A 23370-nucleotide genomic window follows, 5' to 3' on the forward strand; every position below is an offset into this window, starting at 1 on the left:
CTACTGAGGATCACTGCCAGTACCGTCTATCAGGACCTGAGATGGTGTTCATACATGGACGCTGTTCAGAAGAAGGCCCAGCGAGGACCGGACTTCCTGACAAAACTGTCACACAAAACAGGACAGGTCCAGACTGAAACAAACCATTAGGTCCCTTGGAGAAGAGAATCGTGGCTCATCTTCCCTCCATCCAGGACTTGTACTGATCTAGGGTCAGAAACAAGGCAGCCAACATCTCTGCAGACCCCACACATCCTGCACACAAGCCGTTTAGACTTTGAGCCTCGGATCGGCGTTGCAGAGCGCCGTTTACAAAAACCAGCTGTCGCAGAGACAAAATACATAAACTGCAATCTCACAACTCACAAGCTCCCTTATTCTTTTCTCTACATAACAAAAAAACTAAACACAGTATACTGTTTATGTACGTACACCAAATATCTGTACGCTGTGACCGCTGTAAGTCCAATTCCTTCATCTGTAATTACTTTAATCGTTGGCAAATACAGATGATTCTGATTGGGCAGGTTTTAGACCAGGGGTGTCAAACATACGGCCCGCGGGCCGGATCCGGCCCGCCGAACAATTTAGTCCGGCCCTGTGGCTAAATGCATTATCATTATATTTTTTTTTTCCCAGTGTCCTGTCTGGCAATGTGGCAATAAGATGCCACAAAGAGCTCATCAGATTTGACTTTCACAAGTGGACAAGATAAAAGGAAGAGAATGATAAAACAATTATTGAAAAAAACATGTACTTGGTTTAATTGAAAATATGCAGTTCCTATATTGTCCACGAGGGGCGCTGTGGTTTAATTAGCAGATTAAGCTTCAGGTGTGGAAAAATTTAAATCATTTCTTAATACATCTGTTTGATGTATTTTGTCTTGCAGGACAGTGTTTTTAAGTTCCAAAAAATGTGAATAAATGTTTTTCAACATTGTACAATCACTGTGATCAGTTCTTATGCATAATGCACAAGTAAATGTTTAACTGAGTAAAAGTATCTTTGGAATTGCACATACTTTTCGTAAAAACGCTGAGGTTATTCATAATATATTGTGTAAAAGTGAAATTGACTTAATATAAAAATCAACAAGTCCACATTTATTAGTTCTATTTAATCTTGCAATGAGTTAACTCGTGTGGCCCTCTTGAGATCAGATTAAGCTGAATGCGGCCCCTCAACCAAAATGAGTTTGACACCCCTGTTTTAGACCATTAACCACAAGTTACCAAAAAAATAGAGACAACATGTCAGTGAAGATAGATCTGCTCACAAATGTTATGTTTTCAGCCTTCAAAGGAAGGGGGAGAATAAACAAAACAACGACAAAATTAAAACACAATTAGTGATTTCCATTTTCTTGAGCAGAAACATCTGGATTTATCCTGGATCTATGGAACCAGCAACTAAAAAGCAAAGCAGCAGAACACAGCGGGCTCTTCTCGTACGGGGTCAATCCATACAGACTGGTTCAATGACAGACAAACACACAGCTGGAGTTATTGAAAAAAAAACAGGATAAAAAATATGCTTGTGTATCACTCAGAATATTCATAATCTATCGCCAGAAACCTAAAATAGCAAACTTCTGCTACGATATTCAAAGTTGTATTTTCTATAATAAACAGTGTAAAAAGAAGGAAGCAAAACCAAAACAAGGGGAAAAACACAGCTCCTCCCCTGATGAAGGGAGAATTACATCACCATTTGATGAAGCTGCCTTTGGAGCAGGGTGAGGAATGTCTGGCAGAGGGAGAGATTTCTACACAAACTCTTACGTAACCACGTTTGGTGGGGTTATGAGGCGCAGCTATTAGACATGTTGGCTAATTTAAGGTAAAACCTAAAACCCTGTTTGGGATGTGTTAACATAAAACTCTAAAATCTAATTCCCCTTTGAAAGTCTAGGATTAAAAAATGTAAACGGATAAGTGGACAACCAGCCTGATCATGCTGAGTCTAATCTTTATGGTAATCCAGGTTGCTTTTTAATCTTTCCTTAGGATAAAGACCGTAATGTGAGCGGGACGTATCAGAACGAAGGGCGATGGACAACAGCAGGTGGACACGCTTTGCTTACCGTTTGTTTCCGCCTTGAGGACCTTCGCTTCAGGACTCCGCTCCAACGGACCTTGGTTGAGGACCTCGAGGGTCGGCACCTGAGGAGAAGACGCGGGTCGTCTCCTGGATGCGGGTCTGGCGTCCTCTCGTTCCCATGGAAACGCGGCCGAGGGTGTGGAGAAGATGTCTGACTGGTCAGATGGGTGGCGGGGCGGTGTGCTCTTGTGCTGCTGTCGAGGCACCGGAGGCGTGGGCGTGTCTGAAAACTGGAGCCGCTGCTGCAGAGAAAGGTTGAATAATAAAAAAATAAAAAAATAAAAATATCAGAATGAATTTGACCAAAACCATAAATGGCTTTTAAACATTTTGTTTCTGATTTGTTATGCAGGGCACACAGCCAAAGTCTACGACTATAAAAAGACTTCCCTGTATGGGATTGTGTGCAGGAGCCATAAAAAAATGACAGTCTTTCTTTTCCTCAGCAGGAACAAGCAAACGAAAAGACACCAACAAGAAAAATCAAAGCGTGATACGCCACATTTGTCAAATTGTAATCAGATGTGCGTTTTGAGATGGCCTGTCTCTGTTCCACATTAAGGTCTATAAAGACATAAAGGAGCAAAGTTGGTGTGGAGGAGCTCGACTGGGCGGCACTCAGTCCGGCCTTCTCATCCAACATCAGTGCCTGATCTTGAAAATGTAATTCTGAAAGGATGGCCAAAAACACCCAGAAACACGGTTCTAAACCCAGCCAGGCAGGCAAATGCTTTCAGCAATCTGCTTTATATATTTTGCCCAAATGCTTGTAAAGGGAGATCCACCAAGAAAAGGCTGGTGACTGGAACCCGATGAATTTCAGCTCAAAAATCGGATGATTTTTCTGACCAGTGAATTCCCCGTAGCTACATGCTGACAGGTGAAAGTTGCTCCTCGGTGTGATTAGTATTGGTGAGGAATTTAAATGTTAAGTCAGAGGAAGCACAGAGATTAGCTACTCATTGTCTATTCAAAAGGAAACATTTGAGAGCTGGACTTAGACAACAGGAAGGCTGAACAAAGTACAGCAGAGTTGTTATGTTTTGTCCTTTTATCTTGAACTTCTAACCTTGGTCTGTCACGGGACGTGCTGGATTTGAACATGTTGACAGCCTTCTGAAAATCTCAGTTAAGGTAAGATCCACTTTCTCTAGATTATAGACAGAAAATGCTGAGCAACATAAAAAAAAACGCTGATAAAGAAAACCTTAAACGCTGTAATTCTTTGTTTTATAAATAGTAAACCCCGTTTTAGAGAATCCTCTTTGATACACAGAGTATGACTTTGCTTTTGTTGCTAATATAAATAATGACTGATCGAAGCAGGAAGTCTGAATGCTGTTGTCATATTATAGCTCCTCAAAGAAACTGGAATTAGCTCAAATCTGTATCAGTGGGTCAAAGCTAAAAAAAAACAATAAAAAGAGGGATCAGACTGTGTGACTGTCCTGTTGATGTAAGAGGAGCGCATAAATGCAGCATGTGTGACATTTGTCTTGAAAATGGACAGTTTTCTATTGTTTACAAGGAAAATCATTCAAAACTCTGGAGTAAAACAAACAATCTTCGGAAAGTATCAACTTCCTTTCTAGTGTGAAGTTCGTAGATTTCCAATATACTTTTTATATATACTTTACTATACTTTTTACTATGCTTTTTAAAATCAGTCCTTTAAATTACAGTCAGATTTGGTCTTTTCAATATATTTTTTTTAAATAACCCAAACAAAAGGAGGTACATTTTGCTTTTACACAAGGTACCAATAAGAAAAAAGCTAAAAAGGCTTTTGATTCAAATTAATATCCTTCATGTAAACTATTTTTGTCAGAGGTCAAAGGAATTTTGAACCACAATAGGAAAATGTCCTGTCTTCCTAAAAGGAGCTTTAGCTTATTCATTACAGCATTATTCACCGATAAGACTCGGTAAGCAGATAATTATTTATTTCATTAACAAAATTACAGGCAAGTCTCTTCGTCTGCCTTTAAGAAGAGAGATAAAAGTTTTACTACTGTGTTAAAACGGCCTCAGCGGGTCAAACTGTAATAACAGGCAAACCCATCTGGACCGCATGGGTGGAATAGAGCTGATTAGCTCACTAAGTCTGTAATTTGAGGATAGAGTGGAAGACAAGATAAACAAAGAGGGATGGGCGCTCTGTGTTTCTGCTATGAATGGACCCAAATCCTCCCAGTAAGACGAGCTGAACTCCGCAGGAGTTCTGGATTTGAAGAATCAGTGGAGGAACAAGCTGCTTCTTACTCGAAGATGATGTCCCCGGCTCTGCCCCTCGTCCCGCTGGCCGGTTCTCTCTTCCTGTCTGCTCCCTACTGGGCAAAAACATAACATAGCGACTGAGAGTTGGAGCCTACAACATATTGGTTAAAGTTGAACAGGAACGACAGCTGCGAAATAAGCAAACAGTGGAAAGATAAACACAGCGGCCCTCAGGGAGTGATGGGCTGGGAAAGCTTCAGAGCTGAGGCCCATTATTTATGATCTCTGCTCATCTTGGGATCTCTGTGGTTTTTCTATTTAATTTGCTAAATTATACAGAGCATTAGTAAAAAAGAAAAAGAAAAAAGAGAGACAGGACAGGATGCAGTGACGTGAACAAACAAAGGAGTCATAAATCTCTAACACTGTACCATTGTGTTCCCATGGTGAGGATGCGCTCCAGCAGGGTGTGGAAAACAGCGTGGTGTCCGCCAGCCGGCTGCTGTTCTGCAGTTTTTCCAGCTCAGCTTCCAACCTGCAGTGGCGAGGGGAAAAACGATGAGACAGGGGGCAGAAAAAATGGCTCCGCCGTAGCCAGTGTTGTTATTAGCCACATTAGCCTCGGAGGCCTTTTCCGATGCAAACTAAACAGAGAGGGCATGGAGGTGGGTGGGATGGCCGTACTCCAGCTGAACGGCGCGTTGCAGAAATTCGTACCTGGGAAACGCTCATGCCGTCCAGGAGGTTTATTACTCAAACTTCAGTGTCGCTGCGTTAGCTTGTAGCGTTAGCGTAGCACGTGGTACCGTTCAGCTTTTTTTTTTTTTTTTGTCCATTTGCCTTACAAGGAAAGTTCGTCCAAACAACGCTTTTGTGTTTTTGTCTCATTTGCTTTCTGGCTGCGCTCAACGTGAAACCTCCGGCAGCAGATCACTGTTGAGATGAGCAGCTTAACTTAATTATTTTAGTCTATTATATTGTGATATCGACTATTTTTTATAACCCAAATTTTTATACTGAAATTGATAAGCATTAACCCACATTTTATAAAGTGTGCCAATGTTCCCACCATGATTTGAGAGTATCATCATCTCAGCCACTAAAACTACACATTAGGTGTAGGGCTGGGAAAGTCTATCCAACATGCCAAAAATATTACTGGCATGCCAAATTTGCATCCATGGCACTTGAAATATAATAACCAACCAAGTATTGAATCCAAGCAGTTTTTAGCAACTAGGGTCTTGCACATTTTGGCAACGACGACTGCGATCTAATATCCATCAAGACACGGCCGTCCCCCTAAACTGACACGCCTGGAAAGGAAAGCATGAGAGAAGCAGCTTAAAGGCTCGCGGTAACTCTGGAGGAGCTGCAGAGTGCCACAGCGAACACGTGGAAACAGATTATCAGGGCAGACCAACCTAACTAATTGGCCTTCATGCAAAACGCTAACTGGAGCGGGACAAAAAAAAAAAAAACGCTGAACATGCTGCTGTAATTGCAGCAGAAAGTTATTTCTACAGCGCATTGACTGTGAGGGTTAAATACAGATTAAGGCTGAACGATTTTGGAAAATAATCTAATTGCGATTTTTTTTCTTAATATTGCGATTTTTTTTCCAGTTTAATTTATCATGCCTTTTTAAACATATACAAACAACAAATCATTTTGTTTCCTCACTGTGCAGATTAGTTGCTAAAAGACCCACAGCATCTAAACTCAGAGCAGAAATGATTGCGTTCTGACTACAATGTATTTCAACCAAAATTGCAATTTTGACTTTTCTCTGCGTTAACCACAAGCAACAAAAATGACCTCTAAATAAAGACATTTGTAAACAAGGACTTTTAATGTTTCTATTAATCAGAATATTATTCAAGAGAACAGCTTTTAGTAGATTTGGACATCAATCCTTGTTGAACATAAAGTCCAACCAACAAGCAAGTCTATGTATTAAACTGATTGACCTGTACTTAATGCTATGTATGATTATACAAACAAGTAATAAAATTAGATTATCTCACTGCTGCAACTGTCTTCCCTTCCATGTGGAGGCAAACCCACTTTAAACATTTTACCAACACCTAATGGACGTGTCTAATTCCCTAATTGTTACATAGCCAAAAATTGCAGACTCTGCGATTTGGAAATTCCGTTTTTTTAAATCGCGATTATATTGAAAATGCGATTAATTGTTCAGCCCTAATACAGATTTCAAGGTTCAAGACGCATGAATACATTCTGCGAGACGCTCCAAATGCTTTGGAGACATAAAACGTTTAGACACTCAATTCTATAAATTAAAGTTCACTTAATATGTACAATTCTGCTATGGTTAATGCTAAAATAAAAACAAAAAAGCTAGATATAGCTTCCCCCCCCGCACCGTTACCTTTTGATTTCTTGGCTGAGGTGGTTGTTGTGCTTACGGGCAGCATCCAGCTGCCCCTCCAGAGAGCAGACTTGGGCCTGCTTGGTGTGAAGGTCCTGGGTCAGGCGCTCCCTGCTGGTCGCGGCCGCCCCGGCATCTTCCCGGACGCTCTGCAGCTCTCTCTGCACAAACTGCAGCTCCCCACGGACCTCCTCATACTTGGAAGGAAAAGAGGAGGAGAAGGAGGTCAGCGAAGCAAAAGCGTTTTCATAAACTTGAATCGAGATTCTGAGATCAAAACCTTTTTTTTATTGAACTTAATCTGAATCTAAAGCGAGCAGTGTAACGGGACACGTTATTAAAAATAAACAAGCCAACAGCAGCGTGTATGACTTGACTAATCATAACGCAGATTCTGTCGTAGGGGAAACGCAGGCTGTAGATGAGCACGGCTGTGTTTACCTTCGCTGTTTGCTTTTCAAGGCTGGTTTGAGTGTTGTCCAGCTGCAGCTGCTTCTGCTTGTTCTCTCTGGACAGTCGCTCCTTAAGGACCTGCAGCTCCTTCACCTTCTGCAGGACCCTCCCAGAGAGGCCCACCGTCCAGTCCTCCTCAGCCCAGCTCATCTCTGTCCGCCTGGGCCTGACCGGATGGGAGCAATTAAATGATGACATTTCTGTTATTAACAATAAAACATCATCCGGTGCAGAAAATGCTCCAATAAACCCTGAGAAGGCTGCGTTTTGGCACCTCCTCGCAATAATGAGAATAAAAGTTGTAGAGCCGGGTGTCTGGGGTCATTTGTAGGGCCTTGGAATGATTTTCCACGGCCCCCAACCTCAATTCCAGAATAGTACAAATTTGGACACAATGTAAAAGGTCAACTCTCCTAAAAAAAATAACAACACAATGACTTAAAATGGAAAATTTTAGCTACAACACAACGTTTTTGTCCTTCACTAAGCGTGTTTCTTTTTACATTTCTCTTTCATTTAAAGATAACGGTATGGTTATGGGACAACAGACATCCAGCGACCTTTTGCTAAAATAAAGCCCTGGGCACATCATTTCATCAAAGTTAGCAAAACACAGAAACTATTTGAAAGAAAGAGAGAAACTTCCTCGTCCATTTTAGTTGACGAGAAGAGACAAAATAATTTGGACAATGCATTCCTTTTTCTTTTTGAAAAACGTTATGTTTCAGGGGTCTAAAACGACTTAAGCATTCGTTTTCTACAAAAAATGGGACTCGGTTGCTTGTTTCAATGAAACATTACATGTTTAAAAAGAAGAAGAAGAAAAAAAGCACAAATTATACTAGTATAATTGAAAGAGAACAACTGTAGCCTGCGAGTTCTTTGACCCACGCGGCTAAAAGTTTGGAGCTCACTGTCCCAGAGCCGTCTGAGCCATCATTCTGACTGAGACAACGAGGCGTAAATATGAAAGCAATGAGGAAGAGCGGGCTGGTGCATTTTTGTTCTTTCTTGTAAGGCTTCAGTGAAACAGAATACATCCACGAAACCTTTGTGGGAGCTGGCTTTGTCTTTTTTTGCTTTTGTTGCTAAGGCTTAAGCCGCCTGAGGGAGACGCTGGTTGTCACAGCCGGGCAACTGTGACTCAGCGATTCCCAACGCAAACTCTTCCTGCAGCTCCAACCGATGAAAACAAATCCCTACTTTCCCCGTACTTTGGCACGAACCGTGGCAATTTCGCATAAAGTGCGCGCTTTGAGTCCGGCGGGTTTCACGAGCGTCCGCCGGTCTGTGTTTTGCAGTAGGGCTGAACAATTAATCGCATTTGCAATATAATCCCGATTTAAAAAAAACGCAATTTCCAAATCGCAGAGTCTGCAATTTTTGGCTATATAACAATTAGTGAATTAGACACGTCCATTGGGTGTTGGTAAAATGTTTAAAGTGGGTTTGCCTCCACATGGAAGGGAAGACAGTTGCAGCAGTGAGATAATCTAACTTTATTACTTGTTTTAGAGTTTATATAATCATACATAGCATTAAGTACAGGTCAATCAGTTTAATACATAGACTTGCTTGTTAGTTGCACTTTATGTTCAACAAGGATTGATGTCCAAATCTACTAAAGGCTGTTCTCATGAATAATATTCTGATTAATAAAAACATTAAAAGTTCTTGTTTTAAATAGTCCTTGTTTACAAACATCTTTATTTAGACGCCATTTTTGTTGCTTGTGGTTAACGTAGAGAAAAGTCAAAATTGCAATTCTGGTTGAAATATATTGTAGGCAGAACGCGATCATTTCTGCTCTGAGTTTAGATGCTGTGGGTCTTTTAGCAACTAATCCGCATGGCGAGAAAACAAAATGATGTGTTGTTTGTATATGTTTAAAAAGACATGATAAATTAAACTGGAAAAAAAAAATCACATTAAATCGCAATATTAAGAAAAAATAAAATCGCAATTAAGATTATTTTCCAAAATAGTTCAGCCCTGTTTTGCAGGTGCGTGCAGGTGAGCAGCTCACGCACACGTGAACAAGGACAGTTAGAAGCGAGAGTCCTGGAATGAAGTAAAGCCTGACTGGAAACAGCAGCTGAAGCAAAGCTCAGTTTTGACATGTATTACCGCCTCAAGGCTTTTCACCGGCAAGGCGGTTTGTGTCATCGCTCAGCGCTGCTGTTACCGTTCTGCTGCACTGGTAAACTGACAGCAGGCGTCCAGAAAAAGGCCCCAAAGAGCGCACTTTTAATCGTCTGACTGGAAAACACGCAATCAGACACAGAGCTTGTTATCCATCCAACCGTTGTCTAGGGCTGGGCGATAAATCGAATTAATCGATTAATTCGAATTTACAATTCTTTAAGATTTAATTTTTGGAAAATCTGGATTTTATTTTGCCAATACACTCATTGGGTTTCCATGAAGAGAACAGCATGTGATGCTGAATATATGTTTAGGCAAATGTATTGTCAAAATATTGTTAAGTGGAAACTTTTTTTAACCATAATACGAGGTACTTCATTTACTTATTTACTTTTTTTTTTTTAACTTAGTTTGAAGTTCACAAGTGCAGTGAAGCCTGTTCTTAGGTCAATGTGTAATACCACTAGCAGCAAATGTTTTGTTATATTTTCATTGTTCATAATGGCACGGCTACCATCTTATTTTGCATGTTTCACAGCTTGTTTTTTGTTGCACTTTGAATTCAGGTCAACTCCCTGACGAAATACTTGACATAAAAAGCAAGGTTTTAAAATAATTTCTTTAATTTCTTTTTATGAAACAAAAAGGAGGAAAAAAATCGATTAATCGGATTTGGTATGATAAAATTGGAGATTTATTTTTTAATCGATATCGCCCAGCCCTACCGTTGTCTACACCCGTTGATCCGTGCAGGGTCGCAGGGGCCCCGTCTCAGAAGCCGAGCGTGCAGAAGGAGAGCGCTACACCACATTAGGAAAAGTTGTGATATGCGATAATATTAGTAAATGTTGCGACAATGACATGGCTTGCGATAAATACAGAAAAAAATATGTAAATGTTGTGTTTTTGCTTTGGGATCACAGCGACCTGACCACAGATGATGAGCCTCTTCAGCTACAAGAAAACAGTCATCACTTCCATCTCAAACACGAGGATAGCCTCGTGTTTGAGGTAGCCTCCTGTCCGACTTGTGATTACCAAAAGGTAATCCAACAACTTTTCTTCTCATCAACCGTACCACCACTTTTTATGTCGCATCAAACAACCAATGTCGACTAACGCATTAGGACAGGGTTGTCCAAAGTGTGGCCTGGGGGCCATTTGTGGCCCCTGTGCTGGATTTCAAGAACAATTTGGCCAATCAACATTGGTGGCTTTTTGCAGATTTTTACAACTTTTTTTTTTTTTTTTTTTTTTTTTTTTACAAATGATGTGGCAACTTTTTCTTTTAAGTAGGGTAAAATTATTATAGACAAGTTAAAACATTACAATTGAATGTTTAATTGAATGTTCGGTACAACACAAAACATTTGTCTTTTAATAAGCAAACTTTTTATATTTGCTTAAATAGGGCGTCTTTTACTGAAATGCAAACTTTGGTGCATTAAAATCTGATTAGAATTCATTTAATAAAATAGGCTAAACACAGTTTAATATATTTTCTTAAAATTATCCTATTTTGTTGGGCAGGGTATTTAGTATTTTTGGTTATGTTATTTATTTTTATTTTATTTTTTTTGGCCCTCGAGCGCTTTCGATTTAACAATATTTACCCAATGCCCGAAACGTTTGGACACCACTGCATTAGGAGCACCGAGAGCCTGAATGCAGGGCGCTTAAATAATTAGCTAACACACTTATAAAGCTATTCCATTTTGACAATGACCCTCAATTTATAGCCCAGACATAAAGTAAAGCACAGAAGCAGTAGATGAGACTGAACCTTCAACCCACTAGCATTTGAGCCCTGGACCTCAGTGTGGATTATCCTTTTTGCTTCAGCTCCCATTGCCAATTACTTTTCTTTCATCAGCTAATTGCGTTAGCTCCGAAACAGAAGTCCTGGACTTAAGTCCATTGTTGCACCTGTTGTCCCTCAGACACTCATCAGGTCAGCGACTGAGATTAGACAAGCGATGCATAATAAACAAAACATGGGATAGGTCCGTTACGTGTTATTGTTGACAAAGATTACACAGCTGTGATTAGAGGTGAAAGATGGGTGTTTCAGCATATGAGTAGCAGTTAGCTTTGACAAGCTACAATTTGAAGTCCTTGTTATTACATTACTACTAAATGACATCCAACACTGGGGGGAGGTTTGCAGATACTTGGTTTGATAAGGGGATCAAATCAGCCATTTCGCCCATACCAGGATTAAATAAAAATGGGCCATAATAGTCTTTCGTCTCCAAAATACTCAATTAGATTGAAATATACATGAGATCTGAGAAATTCTAATTCATACAAATACTTAACTATATTTAAAAAAGCTTGTTAAGAGTTATGAAATAGGAATGTGTTTGCTACAAATTCAAGATAATTAGTAATTTAAATGCTCAAATGTCAGGTTTAATCCTGGTATGCTCTGATAACATCCTTTCTCCACTGTTTGTGATTCTGCTCCCTGTTTGGGACTGGAACCTCTGATCAGCCCCAAATAACGAGGGATGCACCGATACGAACATTTTCAGCCAAGACCAATGACCGATATTAACTTTGCTGTCATGGCCGATAACGATATTGTTTATATTTCACTACCCATTTAACACCATGAAGAAACCACCACATGGCTGACGTTGTTTCGGTTCGGCTTCAGTTCACATGCCCAAACAAACCCGGCACTGCCAATCCCCCTTTTCCTCCCTCTCTCAACACACATACACAAATAGCAACAAGATGGTTGCTAATGTCGTCCCAGCTTTACTTACAGGACAGATACTGATATGTTAAAAGAAAAGAAAAAAGACCAACATCGGCTGATACTAATGTTAATGCTGATATATCGTGAACCCCTACAAAATAACAACGACTTCTTTCTGGTAGATGATAATTATCCAAGTCATGTGACCCCATTTACTGTAAAACTATGGGTAGATTATAGAAAATGTAATTAATCATGTCCCTGGATGGTCTAAGTCAGGGGTCGGCAACCTTTACAACCCGCAGAGCCATTTTTGCCCTCGGTCCAGCTAAACAAATTTTGTTTAGAGCCACAAAAGTTACACATCCCTTTGAAACAAGAACTTGTTTTTATAGTATACTATAGGAAATTTGTTTTTTTTATTATTATTTTTTTTTATTAAAGATCAACAGTTTTTATTATTTAAACCAACAGTATTTTTATATTTAGGTTAAATGCATTTTCTTCAATTGGACATTTGATTTTTATAGCAAATGGCATCAAAATTATGAAAAAGCAAGTCGTTTGCAACCTATTGAGAAAAAGATACTTCATTTAGCTATAGTAAAATATCTTATACACCATTAGTTTATTTCTTTCTGGAAATGTTATGCATATTTTGCCTAAGTTAGGGGGTGAAACAACCTGCACCGACTGCAAAGTTAATGAGTACTGCGCACTTTTGAAAGAAGTCTCTTCCTAATGTAACCGTATATGGTTCAAAGACAACAAAGGGTGCTCATTCCACATCATTAAAAATTGACGCAACAACGTTCATAGATGGTGAATAACAGTGTAAGGGGTTAAAAACTTTGTGAAAAAAGTTCAACAAGTGCAAACAATCAGTCACAAGAGTGAAAATCTGCAACACTGAAGAACAACTCGTCTCAGAACTGCACTGGGGAATAAATTAGACAACCAAGAACAAGATAGTACAAATAACCTGCAGATGTCCTCAACAAGTTTGTTTGAAACACGTGACCAGTGACGTAACTAATGAATGGGTTTGATATTGCTCAGACGGCAAAGGTTAAAGTTGTTAAAGCGCATCTCTAACGAGACGTGGATGCAGGAGACAAGCATCCAGATCCCCCACGGCGGTCCGAGAGCAGCCGCGGCACCTAGTCACGATGTTTGAATAAAACTACAAACAACTAACAAAAAAGGAGCGCAACGAAATGCGTCAGCGTAACGTCAACTGTAGACAGGGTCAGCGAAAGAGCCGCGAGGCTGGCTCAGGCAGGACAAGAGTCACTTCTCTATCAAACCATCAGCGGTCAGCGGCTGACAGTAACCCCGCGCTGGTGCTACAAGCTAACCCCCCGCAATAAAGAGCTACTCACCATTCACTTCAGAGCGGCACAAAGAGCGCGATGAGCCGGGGAGACTCGGGCACAGCCGTGACAGCGGCCACGAAACTGAGCTCCAGGGTCCAGGGAGTTAAAAAAAAACTTTAAACAGGAGAAAACTCCGCGGAAGCTTCGGCTGATTTCATATGAGCGAGAAGATGCCGCGGGATCTGGCCAACTGATAACCGACAGAACCCGGGGCGGCACGAGGCAGGAGGGGGGCTGGTGACGTAGCAGGGGAATGTTTTGGGAAAAGTCCTCGTGGCGAGGTGACTCGCTGAGGCCCCCTAGCGACGAAACGATGTCACTTACTCAAAATGTCAAAACTCTATTAGCAGACATTATTCTGTCCTCCAATGTACTGAATATCCATCTATTCGTTTTAAATATCAAACTTTATTATTACTAAAATATATTTATTAAATTATTGTCTTTTGAACACACGTACTGTTGCCGATTACTTTGTTGTAATTATAACAGTAATCTTCCCGTTGTGAGACAAATAACTTATGAATTAGATAAGATAAGATAAGATAAGATAAGATAAGATAATAGTCAATAGTCTTTGATTGATCTCACAATGGAGAAATTCACTCGTCACATCGGCTCATACAAGGAGGTGCAGAGTAGGGAAGGTGCATTTAGTTATATACAGTGAATCTTCATATATACAATGGATCAAAAAGAATACCAAAAAATACAAAAAAAAAAAAAAAAAGACACACTATAAAATAAAAATACATGCAAAACAGGCCAGAATTTGTCGCTAATTTGAACAGTATCCTTCATTAAAATGATTAAACAATTGAATAAATGCATAAATCTGGACAGAGAAAACAGAAATTGGTTGGCATAAAGGGTAAGGTTGTCCAAGAAAGTAACAAAAAAGGAAAAAATCCAGTGCTACAAAATAAATAATTAAATGACTAAATACAACTGGTATTTTGTAGTATACTGCAGTGTAAAAATCAGCTGTTGAACAGTTGTAAAGTTTAACTCTCAGGCACCGTTTTATTAATTAAACAAACCATAGCTGCAGAAATAACTACAAGGGCCAAAGGAAAGGTTTAAATTCCCAGTTTTCTGCACCGTTCAATACTTAAACTTTATTACTTTTCCTGTTCTAATGTAATTTTTTAAAACGTTTTCGTATAGAGATAAAAAAAATGTACTACTCCCTGGAAATTTGTTTCCAAAAAATAAAAAATAAATAAAACTTGGCATCTGCTACAAAAATACTGAGAGACATAAAGTTCAGTGCTTGTATTTGATGTCTGGTGAAACAAACAAAACTGCTGCAAAATGTGCACAGGCAATAAGCTTGATTAAATATATTTAGTTGTTTCAAAACAGACCTTATTGGCAAATATCATACCTTAAGGCTTAAGCATTTTGTGTCTGAATTCATAATCAGTTACATCCAAAAATAAACTTTTGCTGACACTTCTCTCTCTTGAAGAAATTGCTTTAAGAGCAAAAGCCACTGAAGTATTAAAGAATTACCATTTGAGTTTGTAGTTTTTGTATCTCAGCAACCTGCTACTGTTACAGCCTAAGCACGGATTATTACATGGAAAGGCTTAAAGTAAGCCTCAGCTCAATTATTTATTTATGTTGTAGCAATAGTGATAGTTTACAAATAAGGATCACAAGTAACGAACCTGTCAGTGTTTTTTGATAAACATATTTCTAATATTTAAAAATATATACAGTAGAAGGTTAATAATCAGTATGCTGGTGAAGATTCTCAGTCATCCAGGTCATGGTCATTCCAAAAAAAGTAAAAAAAACAAAGCAACTGAACTTGTTTTCCATAGTTGAAGACGTTTCGCTTCCTCTCCATGAAGCTTTCTCAATTCAAAAAGTTTTAATAATTTAATGATTTAATAATCAGTGTTGGCTGTTTTGGCAGTTTAAAAATTTACAACAGGTTCCACAATGTGAAAACCCCAAAAATCTGACTGGTTTTACAGGTGGAGGTCACAGACATTTCTTTCGCTCCTCGTGTTTTGACTTGCTTTTCTGTAGTTTTGCCTTTAACTAAGGTCAGTGCCACTACTGGTAGCGTGAGGCGATACCTGGACCATACAGGGGTTTCACTGGCAGTCCTGCTCCACCAGGACGGTAAATCAATGCATGCCATTGCCAGAAGGTTTGCTGTGTCTGCAAGCATGGAGGAGATTCCAGGAGACAGGCAGTTACTCTAGGAGGCCGTCGGAGGTCTTTAACCGATGAGCAGGACCGGTATCTGCTCCTTTATGCAAGGAGAAAAAGGATGAGCACTGCCAGACAAAGAGACCTACTGGCACGAATGTCTCTAACCAAACCATTAGAAACATATTTTTTGAGGGTGGTCTGAGGGCTTGATGTCCTCTACTAGCTCCTGTGCTCACTGCCCGGCACCGTGGAGTTTGACTGGTATTCGTCAAAGAACACCAGAATGGGCAGGTTCAGCGAAGCCTGGCTGTTTATTTCACAGATAAGAGCAGGTCAACACTGAGGTCATGTGGAGAAGCTGTGGTGAACGTTATGCAACGTTGTTCAGGAAGATCATGTAGGTGGTGGGTAAGCGTTGGTCTGGACGGGCATAGCTATCAATACCGCACAGACCTGATAAACAATGGCACCCTGACCAGCATTAGGCATTGGGATGAAATCCTTAGACTCATTGTTAGACCCTTTGCTGGTGCTGTGGGTCCTGGGTTCCTCCTGCTGCATGATAATGTCCGGCCTCACGTGGCAAGAGTATGCAGGTGGTGGTTCCTGGAGGATGAAGGAAGTGATCCCTTTGACTGGCCTTCATGCTCCCCCTGACCTAAATCCAACAGAACATCTCTGGAACATCATGTTTAGGTCAATCCGAAGCCACTGGGTGACAGTTCAGACTGTCCAGGAGCTCAGTGATGCCCTGGTCAGGATCTGGGAGGAAATACCCCAGGACAGCATCCGTCGTCTCATAAAGAGCACGCCTCAACATTGTCAGACACGCATGCCATACTGTGGGGGCCATGCTAACTACCAAGGACTATTCTGAGTAGCTGCAATGAAATCTCGGCAAATTGGCCAAGTCACTTTTTCAGTTTCGCTTTCTCTGTGACTACTCTGAGGGTTGATTATTTTCATCAAATGATGTGGCATCCCTTTTTTTTTTTTTTTTTTTTTTACTAAACTCCCCCTCAGTGTGATGTGTTTCATACTGATGATCTTTTCTTCAGCGAGTAAATAAGTTCAGAGTTGATTGTAAAGATGTCAGTATGTGCAAAGCTGGTAGAGACCCCCCCCCCATCACAAAAAAAGACTTGCTGCTGTAACTGCAGAAGAAGGTGGTGACAGACTTTTCTGATTGTCATGTATACATTTTTTTAAAATTACCAACAACGTATCCTTTTCCTTCTTCTTCCAAGTTATGCAGTAGTTTGTGTTGGTCTATCACATAAAATTACAATAAAATACGAAGAAGTTTGGGGTTGTGACAAATGACAACATGAAAACAATCAATGGGCACAAATAACTTTTTTTAAGGTGTCTACTCTAGATAAAGTCTGCACTCCCTATAGCCAGAACAGATGCTGTTTCTTGTCAAAATTGGGGGTCAGATTCCTGCTTTGTGTCATTAAACATAACGTGGAAGGTACTTAGATAAACTGCAGAAAACAGAAACCATATTTTCACCATAATTGCTATAAGAATAGATCAAAAGACATTTCTTGGCTTTTGAAGCTGCTGTAATGATACCTTGTGCAGTGTTATTACTTCTTTACAGCCAGTTTCTTAATGAAATGTTCCTACAATAGGCCTAAAGACAAGTCAAGTAAACACTGCCCTACACATAACTTAAATAATGAAATAAAGTCAATAGATTTGCCCTCGGCAATGTTAAGAGATTCATTTTTTCTATGCATCAATACCAGGGTAGAGTAGTAATTAGATTATGGCAGCCACAACAAGCAGTCATTCTTCCAGGTAGGCTGTGGATTTGAATGTAATCTGGGATTTGGTGGCTCACTGCTGAGTAGTGTGGAAACCCAGAAACTGTCTCGATGTTCCTTATATACGCTGGGACAGGCTGCTGAGCATTTACAGGTGATAGTTATGTCACACCACCGTGAGGATGTGTAATAACAGTGTGGTAAACTGAAGGATTACTGTCTGCCCCCCATGGGACACAGTCTCAGTTTGGTGTTTAGTTTTGAACGGCGCGCGTAAGAAGCAGCAGAAGTTGTGTCTAAAAGTTCACAGGGCCGACAGCAGTTTCCTCTTTGATTGCAAATAAAGGTGCACCGGAGACCAGGAATCTGGCCAAAAAATAAAAACAGTTTGACATCAGCCCCGTGCCGTTATGTAAAATGATTTCCATCAGTCACCCTGACGCAACCAGCTCTCCCTGCAGGCGTCCACTCATGTCCCTATAAGCTCATCTCGTCACTCTATCTTTATTAATACGGGACGACATTCATTCTCAATCCAGAACTCACACACACACACACACGCTCCACGCACGCTCCACGCACGCCTCTGAGCATTACGCGCACTGCCTGCCGGGGACCTGCACAGGTAGCCAGACAGTCAGGCAGCTGCGCGCCACCAGCTGGAGTCTCATTCAGCCGCTCTGCCCATGGAGGTCTGCTCTTCCTCTGCCTGCTGACAGAGTCTCGACCAGACAACCGAGGGATTTTTGCCAGAGAGAAACACACCTCAGCTTTGCACATCCACCGAAATAAAGGTAAGACTGTGACTGACCTGTGTGCCATTATTTAGATGATTGCTTTGAGTTTTATTTAGGTGACACTTTAGTAAACAAAAAAATGTGTTTTTCCCCCTATCATATTGTTTCTCTTTATTCATAATTCTTCCCAGATGTTCCCTTGGTCGGCTGTGTTCTCCCTTGAGCCCAAAGTGCCGGGTCAGCGCTCCACCGAGGAGCTGGTGACCAACACTCTGATGCTGGAGCTGGGGGCCATGGTGAAGCGCACCGAGCGCATCCGTTTGGAGAGGGCCACCGAGGGCCGGCGCCGGCGCCGCAGCTCCTCCTCCACGGCAGACTACAGCTGGCTGGCGCACAACCCGACCCCCCATCCCTACGAGCTCACCCCCAACGACCTGCTGGAGCTGCAGGACCTCTGTGCCAAGATCCCGCCTGCGCAGTGCGGCCCCGTTATCGTCAGGTAAGAATCACCGGGAGGAAAAAAAATAAATAAAAAGATGTTAGAGGAGTTACTGAAAGAGATGAAAGAGCCTATCAAGAGGAATATAGACAGCAAATTAAATGAAAAGGCACAAAGCTGACAGATCTTAAGCAGAGGTCTCCCCCAAAGCACAAAGATGCAGGTGATATACCTCTAACTCCTCAATCTGCCCTTTTAGCTTATTTAATATTCAAGTTACCTTCATGTTTTACTGCTTTTCATCAATATTCAGAGTTATTAAAGTGCGTTTATCACAACTTGTGGCTCTAAAGAGACAACGTTGCAATATGTAACATGAAGAAACAAGACAAGAGAGTTGCAGATTTGCAGTCTGGTAATCCCTTTAACACCCTAAGCAACAGCGTGCTGATACTCTCAGATCCTCAGTCCTGCCTCTTAAATACGTGCAAACAGTGAGATCTAACTTACTCTTTCTGGCTACAAACATACATTTTTTAATATTTGATTGAATTTAGCAGCCAGATCTGATTAAAGGGTACAACACAGAACAATTAAACCGGTTTTTAAGTCTAGCTTGTTTGTTTTATCACTAACATTAATTTAGCATCTTGAATGCTCAGAAAATAATGAGCTCTCCATAAAATTGGACTTTTATGTTTGGAAAGCAGTTAAATTAAAGTGTCCATCTAAAGCTTTCCAAGTGTATTCACGCTACTGAATGTTCTTCATTTATTTCTGACCACAAGCTTGTACTTTACTGAGGTTTTGTGCAGTAAAGCAACACAACATAGCATACACATCGCTTTCCAAATGCCTTACGAACAGAAATCTGTGGTGTGATGTGCATTTGTATTCATCCCCCTTTTACCTCGATACGCCTAAACACAATCCAGTGCCGCTGATTGCTCAGATTTAACCAGTGTGTGTAATTTGAATTCAGTATAAACCCAGATGTGCTATGAAGGTCTCAGTGGTTTGGTAGATATTAGTGAACAAGCAGCATCATGAAGAACAAGGAGGACGGCAGACGGATCAGGGATAAAGCTGTGGGGAAGTTTTAACCAACCAGGGCTGGGTTTTAAAACAATAACTGAAACTTTAAACAGATTTGAAAATGGAAAAAAAAAATGGAACGACTGGTGACCCATGAAAACAGGGAGACCCACCTAAACTGAAGCAGCCAAATGGTAAATTTTAACTCTGGAGGAACCGCAGATGTAACTACAGCTCACATTGGGCACATTGTGAGCTGTACACACATCTGGCCTTTATCAAGTACTGGCAGGAAAAAAGTCAGTGCTGAACGAAAGCTAAAAGAAGGTCTGTTTGCCACACGGGGAGACAAAGATGCTCTGGTCAGATAGGATTCCTCTTTGGCCTACATGCAAAAGGCTGTGTGTGAAACTTAACACCCTGAATTTACTATCCAGATCATAAAAGCATGGCGATGGCAGTGTGATGCTGTGGGGAAAGCTTTTCTTTAGCAGGAAGTGAAAAAAAACTAAATCCAACTGAGAAAGATTTGAATGTGGATGTGCAAAGAAACTGGTCATCCAGTTTGACTGATGCAAAGAAGAACAGGGATAGAAATGTATGCCACGCTTTTCACAATTTAATTTGGACAAATAACTGAATCATTTATGATTTCCCTCCCACTCTGTAACTAAATGTTACTTGGAGCTGCCCTGTCACAAACAGCAAAGCGACAGTGTTTAAGATTTGTGCAAGGTGACGTGTCTTTTCCGAATTTTCCAGGGGCGTAGAGAGCGACCGACGCCCTGTTCAAAGATGTCACCTCCTTTTTTTTTGTTCCTTTGTTTTTTCTTTTTTCCCCCCCCTTTTTTTCCTTTTTTTTAAAATTAAACAGAGCCTCTCCTTCGTGACGTTCCATTTAATTAAAAAACGGTGCCTGAGAGTTAAACATTACAACTGTTCAACAGCTGATTTTTACACTGCAGTATACTACAAAATACCAGTTGTATTTATTAATTTAATTATTTATTTTGTAGCACTGTTTTTTGTCTGGAAAAAAAAGGAGAAAAAAAAAAGAAAAAAAAAAGATGTCACCTCCATCCCGATGGGTGACATCAACCTGCCCCCGTTTCCTCTCAGACTCCTCCGCCTGCTTCGCCGCCTTTAAACTGACGTCCACTCCGCTCTTCTCCTCTCCTTGCAGGTTCAGGAGGCTGGTGTCGCAGATGGAGCCCGAGGTGCACGAGGTCCCCCGGCTGTTTCGCACGGTGCTACGCGACTGCGTGGACGAGGTCAACGGCGACGAAGAGGCCCAAGGCCCGAGCACGATGTACGAGAAGCACCGGCGCAGCAAGAGCCTCTCCTTCGTGACGTTCCGCACCAAGTTTCGCACCAGCCAGATGTTCAAGGGGAGCGGCTTGAGGGGCTCCAGGGGGGACCTGCAGCAGCAAGTGGATTGGTCCGACGAGGAGGAGGACGGCGAAGGCGAGGAGGAGGCCATCAGGCTCAGAGCGAGGAAGGGGAGGAGCAAGAGCATGCCGGAGATCACCCCGCTGGAGCAGAGCGCCCAGGGGTGAGAAGAGGGGGCCTGGGGTGATGGAGAGGAGGAAGACTTGTGGTGGCGAAGAGGAGACGTCACTTAGAGGAAGTGGGGAAGGAGAAGTGAGAGGGACTCAGAAGGGATGGGAGACAAATAGAGAGGAAAGAAAACAGGTAAAGGTTTCCATCAAGGCAATGAGACAAAAAAAAAAACCACTCAAATTCCTCAATATGTGGTTTTTAGACAGAAAAGATGGTGGTGGTGGTGATGAAAGGAGGAGCTTTTGAAGATTTTATCACTTTCAGTTTAACCGTTTCATTCCAGTGAACTTTAGGCATCTCAGAAGCATTACTGTTCTGGTTTTAGGAAGTCGTTATGTTGCACCGACGGTTAAGCGCCAACCAGTCATTAACCACGCAGCAGATCTTTGAGGCAGAGTGACCCAAGGCTACGCTCCCGCAGTCTCGTTTAAACTGTGATATTTATCAGATTTTTTTTATTATTATTGCAAAGTTACTCTTTAAAAATTATATATCAACCATTGCAGACTTTGTTTTAGGCAATTTAAAGACTAAACGATGTCACAATTTTGCACACGGACCAATGAAGCCATTGTGACGGATCAACAGGGCTATAACACATCATCTCTAGCAGGCGTTGTTATCCTAGCCTCATTAATTGTGCAATTATCCCAGTAAGACAACATAATCGGTTGACAACTGTAAAATCTGCTGGTGTGACCTTTGCGCAGCTTGGATGCAAGTTCAACGACGTGCTGCAGAAATATTTAAAGATATCTCATGAACTGTCCCCTTAAAGCACGTTATGCAACAGGGAGGGTGGCTGTCCTCCTGAGCTGCAGGAGGACATTCGGCTCAGGCTGCTTTTCTGCTAACTCAGCACATGCCATCAGTTAGCCATGCTCTGCCATCAACAAAACCGCTGCAAGTGGAAATCAACCAGAATCTTGCTGGATGTTTCTTTTTTTTTTATCATTATTATTGTGAATGCACACGCATGTATTTGGAGAAATAAACATGAAATGTTCTGATATTTTCTGTGATTAAAACAGTGTTTTCTGTATCTTGTTCCTGCTTTGCTTTAAATACGGTTTTCACTAAATGTGACTCCAAATTTCGAGGCAGTTTCAGTCTGCAGGTTGAAAAACAAACAAACATCTGAACGCAAAAATTGTCAGTTGGACTCAGCGCTCTAGAATAAAATGCACATGAAGATATAAAACTCTGAGAAATAAAATGAACATAAAGCAGAAATATATATATATATATATATATATATATATATATATATATATATATATAGATATAAAATTTAGAAGCACACTCAAGGTCACTTCTGAAATGAAGATAATAAAACAATAAAAGTTAAAATCAAAGAGAATAAACAGTCTTGAGGTATGTTTTGAGTCTGGATTTAAACCGGTGTAAAGTGTCAATACTTCATATGTCTGATGGGAGAGAATTCAAGATTTACAAAAGATACAGAGAGAAGGAGTGAGGAGGAAGATGAGGGAGCGGGAGGAGGAGCAGGAGGTGACATGAAGGAGATCAGATGAGTAAGGAGGAGGAGCGAGGTTGTGGATGACCCTGAATGTAAACAGAAGAATTTGCTGTAAAACAGGACCTCTAACGATCCGAGCAGCTCAGTTTGGGACCTTATGGGGCGTTTTTTTCTTTTTTTTTTTGTGGGAGACCAAACAAAATGGAGCAATAGTCAATACGGGAGGGAGGTGACAAGACTGAACAAGTATGGAGGCAGAGTGAGGAGAAAGGGAAGGATGGAAGAAATCAATAAGGTTGTAGTGAATGATTGAGTTTAACCTTACAGTGGACTGTGTGGAGGGAATTAAATCCTGCATTTATTATAACTAACAAAGATACGTGCACGAATCTCTGCATTGGAGAAATGTAATTTAGGACATTAAAAGAAAGAAAAAATAAACTTCACGGCTGGACTTATTGCTCAGGTGACATCCTCTCCAAGCTGGAGTCCACGGTGCATAAATTGGCAGCGTGGTTGAATCAACGGCACCACCACAGGAGGCCTGGTTGGCGACAGAGCCTTCAGTGGGCCGAGCCTTTTGAAAACCCCTCTGGCCATTTAAAGCCCGTCGACGCCAACGGCACGCCGACTCTAAATACGTCAAACTGAAGGTATGACGCGGACAATAATTTTGTTTCTGGAACAGCCTTGATAAAAAAAAATAAAAAAATTACTTAAATCCAGAAATGCAGACAGCGAGCATAACTAATGTGCCAGCAAAAACTCAAATGAGAGACGCTTAA

The 23370-nt window shown here is 41.0% G+C and overlaps 2 protein-coding genes across 3 annotated transcripts; one reads left to right on the forward strand and one right to left on the reverse strand.

Annotated features, from left to right (window-relative positions):
* Positions 1 to 1979: 1979 nt before the first annotated feature.
* si:dkeyp-115e12.6 (centromere protein F) lies at positions 1980 to 13619 on the reverse strand. 2 transcript variants are annotated; one of them, XM_036132466.1, is made up of 6 exons: positions 13400 to 13619; positions 7157 to 7334; positions 6716 to 6912; positions 4752 to 4855; positions 4366 to 4430; positions 1980 to 2345 (listed from the first exon to the last, which is right to left on the reverse strand). In XM_036132466.1, the coding sequence occupies exons 2-6, from the start codon at positions 7316 to 7318 to the stop codon at positions 1995 to 1997; spliced, it is 879 nt and encodes a 292-aa protein (XP_035988359.1). In that variant the 5' UTR covers positions 7319 to 7334; positions 13400 to 13619; the 3' UTR covers positions 1980 to 1994. The 2 variants fall into 2 exon arrangements, with proteins under 2 accessions (XP_035988359.1, XP_035988358.1); XM_036132465.1 differs by having other exon boundaries at positions 4366 to 4433.
* A 4272-nt stretch (positions 13620 to 17891) lies between these two features.
* Positions 17892 to 22147, forward strand: zgc:162144 (RD3 domain-containing protein). Its single transcript, XM_012856039.3, has 3 exons — positions 17892 to 18128; positions 18263 to 18570; positions 20729 to 22147. Exons 2-3 carry the CDS (start codon positions 18263 to 18265, stop codon positions 21099 to 21101), a joined length of 681 nt encoding a protein of 226 aa, XP_012711493.1. The 5' UTR covers positions 17892 to 18128; the 3' UTR covers positions 21102 to 22147.
* Positions 22148 to 23370: the final 1223 nt, after the last annotated feature.

Source organism: Fundulus heteroclitus, unplaced genomic scaffold, assembly GCF_011125445.2.
Source record: "Fundulus heteroclitus isolate FHET01 unplaced genomic scaffold, MU-UCD_Fhet_4.1 scaffold_51, whole genome shotgun sequence".
Classification (NCBI taxonomy): domain Eukaryota; kingdom Metazoa; phylum Chordata; class Actinopteri; order Cyprinodontiformes; family Fundulidae; genus Fundulus; species Fundulus heteroclitus.

Excerpts from the sequence above, each read along its gene's own strand:
- zgc:162144 (XM_012856039.3), top strand. The coding sequence starts at position 18,263 with ATGTTCCCTTGGTCGGCTGTGTTCTCCCTTGAGCCCAAAGTGCCGGGT. Across the intron at positions 18,571-20,728 it reads TGCGGCCCCGTTATCGTCAG|GTTCAGGAGGCTGGTGTCGC; the intron begins GTAAGAATCACC and ends CTCTCCTTGCAG.
- si:dkeyp-115e12.6 (XM_036132465.1), bottom strand. The coding sequence starts at position 7,318 with ATGAGCTGGGCTGAGGAGGACTGGACGGTGGGCCTCTCTGGGAGGGTC. Across the intron at positions 6,913-7,156 it reads TTGAAAAGCAAACAGCGAAG|TATGAGGAGGTCCGTGGGGA; the intron begins GTAAACACAGCC and ends TTTCCTTCCAAG. Across the intron at positions 2,346-4,365 it reads GCCGGGGACATCATCTTCGA|CAGCGGCTCCAGTTTTCAGA; the intron begins GTAAGAAGCAGC and ends CTTTCTCTGCAG.